The 6,967-nt window shown below is 41.2% G+C and overlaps 1 protein-coding gene across 1 annotated transcript; it reads left to right on the top strand.

The window, feature by feature from the left end:
* Nucleotides 1-3,145: 3,145 nt before the first annotated feature.
* LOC142955440 (tripartite motif-containing protein 16-like) lies at nt 3,146-5,615 on the top strand. The gene has a single exon (XM_076096955.1). It carries the CDS (start codon nt 3,284-3,286, stop codon nt 4,961-4,963), a length of 1,680 nt encoding a protein of 559 aa, XP_075953070.1. The 5' UTR covers nt 3,146-3,283; the 3' UTR covers nt 4,964-5,615.
* The last annotated feature ends 1,352 nt before the right edge of the window (nt 5,616-6,967 follow it).

Genomic DNA, 6,967 nt, shown 5'->3' with positions numbered 1-6,967 from the left:
GTTCAGTTTGTCAGGTTCATGCAACATTTATGACATTGTTGGTCAGTCTGTCTGCTTGACAATCCTATTTTGCTGCAATAAAAATGATTGAAGTGAGATGAACAGACTGAAAACTTTATCTTATAAAACATGTTGACATAGTTTTCCTTTGGGGACATAATTTGAAGTTGAAAAAAGTAATAAATCGCAATATAGGCGCCTATGTTATCACAATACTCAGAATATCGCAGTATCGTGATAATATCGCAGTATCGTGATAATATCGTATTCTGACCTAAGTATCGTGATAATATATCTGGTATCGTATCTGGTGATTCCCACCCCCGCTGAGAGGGTCATCAGATCAGCCTCTATGTGTTGTCTTAGCGGGACACACAAGATATGTTGTTGTTTAATTTGAAGGATTTGTTCATGTGGACCCAAGTGTGTCAGGGTGTCCTTACATGGGTCTATACGCCTCAAAGGATCTCTGTTTTTATTCAGAGCATTAATATATCAACAAACGTTTCTCTATATAAAGATATAGTGGAGTGATCAACTCATGCTCACTCTTCCATGTATGTTTAGTTCTTAAATGACACAAAGATAACAACTAAACACATGATGTATACAACTAGGTTATAAATGAACCATAAACATCAAATATCAGATGAAATAATCAGCATTCAATACATCTGTATCAATAACCTAGATAATAAACAAAGGCACAGGTAAATATAACTAAATCTATGGTTTAAATAGCTACTCAGCTCGATATACTGTCTTGTTATTAAGAGTCAGAACAAGCCTAACTTCTTTATATTGGAATCACAGATTGTGAATATAAGTTATTGTATGATGCAATCTGCTGACATTATGAAAAACATCAACTGTGCATGACTGTGGATGATATAAACTCATACTGAGCACACAGATGTTTAAAGATATGAGATAAAGTATTGATCTTTATTCAAATAAGGTTTTAGTTCAATTGTACAGATGCTGATCAGCCTTCAACGTTGCAGCTGCAGCTTTTGTTTTCATCACTAGATTCCGCTTGATCACCCTAATGACGTCACGTTTGTAAAAGACCAAATCTTTCTGAATTAATAACTCTCTCGCCGGGTGCGGTGGCGCGCGCCTGTAATCCCAGTTACCGGGAGGCTGAGGCTGGAGGATCGTTTGAGCTCAGGAGCTCTGAGCTGCAGCGGACTATGAAGATCGGGTGTCCGCACTAAGTTCGGTATCGGTATGGTGCTCCTGGGGGAGCCCGGGACCACCAGGTGGTCTAAGGAGGGGTGCACCGGCCCATGTCGGAGACGGAGCAGGTCAAAGCCCCCGTGCCGCTCAGTAGTGGGATCGCGCCTGTGAATAGACGCTGTAGTGCAGCCTGAGTAACACAGCGGGACCCAGTCTTCTTACACTCTGTCTACTGTTCAACAAGCAGCTGATACAACAACAAGGTGTTTACATGTTACAGCAGCTTCATCACTGCTTCTTTATATTCTAGTTCCCATGAAAACATTCAGAAACCAGTTGTGTGTGTTTGTCCTACAGCGCCTCCACCTGGAGGAGAGGAGCAATGAGCACCAATCACAGCAGTCAGTGCAGCTCCACACATACAGCAAACTAACGGGGCTTTCTTTATGACGTTCAATCAACGTGATGGAGAGGTGAACAGTCACAAACAAACACTTTCTCTTTGTTTTTATGTTCAAATAACACAAATATGTCCATAATAATACTTCAAGGTATCAACATCTGGATCAAAATCATTTAGAAATGTGTTTTTCTATCTTGTTGTAAATGTGTTGTTTTCATTGAGTGAATCTTCTATCAGCCTTAAATATGAACAGTAGCTGTGAAACAATACAGAGAGCTCATGGTTCAGCAGCACAACACGTGGTTTACAGTTTGAAGTGACTGAAGCTCAGAGAGATGGAGTAGTTACAGAGCAGGTAACACTCTCAGCACATGTGCCATGCCATGTGTATGTTTCTGCTTCATGTGCTTCATTCTCCAAAATGTTGGTCTGTTACTCTAATATATATATTTATACTTTTTACTTTCTGATAAATTAGTTGATACAAATTATTTATTGGTTAAAATGCTGATGTTTCTCAATGTAAATGAATAAATCATCATGTCTGCACTTAGAAATGTTAGTAGTCTTTAATAAACCGTCTTGAGTTTCTCAATTTCACATCAGCCATCAATAAAAGCCTGTCAGTCAACCAGAATAATATTTAATCATTTATTAATAAAGAATTATGTAACACATTATATATGAAGGTCATGTCTATAATGCTTAATAAGCACAATCTTAACACATTATAATGCATAAAGCTTCATAACAAGGCATCCTATAGGATCATCTCATCACATGTATCACCTGCATCAACTGGACACCTGTGAGACCAAATGTGAAGAAACTAGAACGTCTTCAAGATGTTTTTATGGACCGATCAGTCTAAAAAAAAAAGAAGAATGATGATAATAATAATAAATAAAATACAATCAATACAATTAAAAAAATAATAATAATAATAATTAATGAATGAAATAATAATCAACCCGGTTGACCCGGCCTGGCTGATCCTACTGACCTGTTCTGGAGCTCCCTGACGGTGCCCTGGTCGTGGTTTGCTGCCAGTGGTCGGGGCGATACTGCCCCTGACTTTGTTTTTGTCGTTATTTTGTAATTTATGTACTTTCTTATGGTCTTTACTTCACACACACACACACACACACACACACACACACACACACACACACACACACACACACACACACACACACACACACACACACACACACACACACACACACACACACACACACACACACACACACACACACACTATATGATGTTTGCTGGCTTGTATCTCACTGTTCTTGTCGTCCTCTTGTTGTTATGTTTATGTATTGTCTCTTGTCTTGTAATAAAAAAAGAGAAATGTTTTCTAAAGTGGAGCAGGTTTTAACCGAGGCTCTGCTTGTAAATGAGGAAGCAAAGTTCACATTCACAGCGCTGCTCCTCTTCCTGGAATGAAGCACAGCTTGATAACCCCTCCTTCTTCCTCCTGCTCTCAAACACAGCCGGCTCCACTCTGTCCACGTGTTTCCTTGTTCCCTCCCCTTCAGATCTACAGTTTTAAAGATGGGTGTAACCAACATGGTGGTGAAGCGATAGAGCTGACAGGCTGCATTCACTGAACAAACACATGTTGTTCAGATCAGAAGTCAAAGCAGAGTCACTTCTAGTGAAGCGAAACTCAGACAGTCGTTGTCACTGAGAGGTGAAATGGCGCAGAAAGGAGTTCAGCTGGATCGGGAAGCCTTCTCTTGTTCCATCTGTCTGGATCTACTGAAGGATCCGGTGACTACTCCCTGTGGACACAGCTACTGCATGAACTGTATTAAAAGCTTCTGGGATGAAGAGGATGTGAAGAAACTCCACAGCTGCCCTCAGTGTAGGCAGACCTTCACACCGAGGCCTCTCCTGCTGAAAAACACCATGTTAGCAGTTTTAGTGGAGGAGCTGAAGAAGACTGGACTCCAAGCTGCTCCTGCTGATCACTGCTATGCTGGACCTGAAGATGTGTCCTGTGATGTCTGCACTGGGAGGAAACGGAAAGCCCTCAAGTCCTGTCTGCAGTGTGTGATCTCTTTCTGTGAGAAACACCTCCAGCCTCATTATGAATCCCCTGCCTATGAGAAACACAAGCTGGTGGACCCCTCCAAGAAGCTCCAGGAGAACATCTGCTCTCATCACAATGAGGTGATGAAGATGTTCTGCCGTACTGATCAGCAGTGTATCTGTTACCTCTGCTCTGTGGATGAACACAAAGACCACGACACAGTCTCAGCTGCAGCAGAAAGGACTGAGAGGCAGAGAGAGCTGGAGGTGAGTCGACTAAACATCCAGCAGAGAATCCAGGACAGAGAGAAAGACGTGAAGCTGCTTCAGCAGGAGGTGGAGGCCGTCAATCGCTCTGCCGACGAAGCGGTGAAGGACAGCGAGAAGATCTTCACCGAGCTGATCCGTCTCATGGAGAAAAGAAGCTCCGATGTGAAGCAGCAGGTCAGATCCCAGCAGAAAAGTGAAGTGAGTCGAGTCAAAGAGCTTCAGGAGAAGCTGGAGCAGGAGATCTCTGAGCTGAAGAGGAGAGACGCTGAGCTGAAGCTGCTCTCACACACAGAGGATCACAACCAGTTTCTACACAACTACCCCTCACTGTCACCACTCAGAGAACCTACAGACTCGTCCGGCATCGATATCCGTCCTCTGAGCTACTTTGAGGACGTGACGGCGGCTGTGTCAGAAGTCAGAGATAAACTACAGGACGTTCTGAGAGAGAAGAGGACAAACGTCTCACTGGCAGTGACTGAAGTGGACGTTTTACTGTCACCTTCACAAGCAGAGCCCAAGACCAGAGCTGAGTTCTTAAGATATTCAAGTGAAATCACACTGGATCCAAACACAGCACACACACTGCTGTTATTATCTGAGGGGAACAGAAAAGCAACAGTTATGAGTGAAAAACAGTCTTATTCTAGTCACCCAGACAGATTCACTACATGGTGTCAGGTCCTGAGTAGAGAGAGTCTGACTGGACGTTGTTACTGGGAGGTGGAGTGGAGAGGAGGAGGAGTTTTTGTAGCAGTCGCATACAAGAATATCAGCAGAACAGGGAGCTTTAAAGAATGTAGATTTGGATACAATGACAAATCTTGGATGTTATATTGTAACAAAAACAGTTTTATATTTTTGTACAACAATATCAAAACTCCCGTCTCAGGTCCTCAGTCCTCCAGAGTAGGAGTGTACCTGGATCACAGAGCAGGTATTCTGTCTTTCTACAGCATCTCTGAAACCATGACTCTCCTCCACAGAGTCCAGACCACATTCACTCAGCCTCTCTATGCTGGACTTGGGTTTTGTTATCATGGAAACACTGCTGAGTTCTGTAAACTAAAATAGACAGAAGTGATTTATGGAACAGCAGATTCATTTCTGTTAAACTCATTTTGTGTCCATTTTTGCTGAGACCTGATTTCTTTCACCTGTCAATCAAACATTGAGGGCGGTACTTTGACATCTTGTCATTATTGTTGTGTACATGTTTGAGTTTCTTTAGGTGGAGCTCCTTCCTGTGTCTGTTAAACCATGGAGGCTATCACTGCTCATGATGATCTTTGTTGACCTGAACTGACATTTCTCTGCAGGAAAATGTAAACTTCTCTGAGGTCTAAATGTTTGTTGAAAATGTGTATTGATGTATTTGTTAGTTGTTGTTTCTCTTCCACTGCATGTGTCTTAAAGAGAGAAATCACCAGAGCTTCTTTTATCCAAGATATTTTGTTCTCACCACTTTCTGTAAAGATATCTTTAATTAAATTTACATTTATTTGTTTGAAAGACTAAATGTTGCTGTTGTCTGAATTGATGTGTCATACTGATGGATGTGAACAAATTGAAGGTTTACATGATAAAGAAAGTAATCTTGTTTCAAGAAGAACAAAGACTCTGATCTTGTTGTAAGAACAATCAGTCTATTGAGAAGGAAACTCGTCTGTTTGGAACTCTTTTTTTTAAGATTCAATGATTTTATATTAAAAGTCTCTTTCAATTATTTTACAATGTGTAGTTGTCTTTAGCCCGACAGAGCCCAATTTGGGGTTCGAGCGGTACCGTGGTACCGGTACCGAGGTTCCGAATGGACTTTTCATCAAGAAATATCAAAAATGCTCCAGACATATTAAATACCGAATTAACAAAAAAAGTCTGTGCAAAATCATCATACCAGCCATTTTACACAATTATACACAAACTAATTCAATAAACTAGAAGATTTATCACAAAATCACGGATTTTTCTCCAGAAAAACGAAAAACCCGATTTTCATCTTTCATCACAAAGCCGGCAGCGATCATGGCGGATGGATATATGATTTCGCACTAGGGCTCGATACGGCGTCGACCCAACGTGTCCAAATTGACCTCCGTCAAACCATTCAAAAGTTACATGACTAAAGCCAAGAAACCACACACTGCTCTCCAGAAAAAAAATTGAAAGTCAGCATACCTTTTGGTGATTTTCGTGCCGAAAAACGCAGTCAATCCATTGAAATCCGATGCAGCAAAAATAGTCCGTCTCCTCCTCTCTGTCTCTGCAGTGAAATGAACCGGCTGGCACCTTCTATGAGGAAATGGCCAGCAGTTTTCTGCTGGACCAATGGATTTTACGCATAGGGGCTGGGCCAAGCATATCTCGATTTTGAGTGGCTAAAAGGCTGTCAATCTTCGAAATAACCCGCGTAGTGCTTCAGTTAACAGGTTCGTTCGACATAAACCAGCCGTGCGCAGAATCGATCACCGGCGATCGGCACACAATAGGCTCGTTCGAGTTGAACTGCGCCTCGCCTGGAAAGCAGACTGAGAGCAGGCGGACGTAGAAAGGGGCGTTGACAAAAAACTGCGTTCAAGTCGGACCGTTTTCAGCCGCCTGCTTCTTCTTCTGCTTCTTCTTCTTTCTTTTGCTTTTTTTGGCGGTTGGCAAACAGCTTTCGGGTGCATTACCGCCTCCCACTGATCTGGAGTGTGGACTAAGGACTCTAATACGACAACCAAACGAAAAGAAATACATATACATATATACACATACATATACATATGTGTGTAAATGAATAAAGATATGTATATAAATATATATATATATATTAATATACATATAGAAAAAATAAATAATAATACATTTCTTTCTCAAATTCTATTCATTAGTGTTGTTGACTCTAAATATTCCAGAACAAGTTTCCAACATTTGTCACTAAAGCTTTCCTCTCCAATCTCTCTTAGACCTTTTTTCAAAACTTCTCTCTCTGACTCGTACCTCTGACAGGACAATAAAACATGGTCCACGGTTTCTTCTTCTCCACAAAATGTTTTTTCTATATGTATATATATATATATATATATATTTATATGC

The sequence above is a fragment of the Anarhichas minor genome, unplaced genomic scaffold (assembly GCF_050575085.1).
Source record: "Anarhichas minor isolate MPS153535 unplaced genomic scaffold, ASM5057508v1 ptg000023l, whole genome shotgun sequence".
In the NCBI taxonomy this organism is placed as follows: Eukaryota; Metazoa; Chordata; class Actinopteri; order Perciformes; family Anarhichadidae; genus Anarhichas; species Anarhichas minor.
This window is presented reverse-complemented; position numbering and strand designations above follow the sequence as displayed.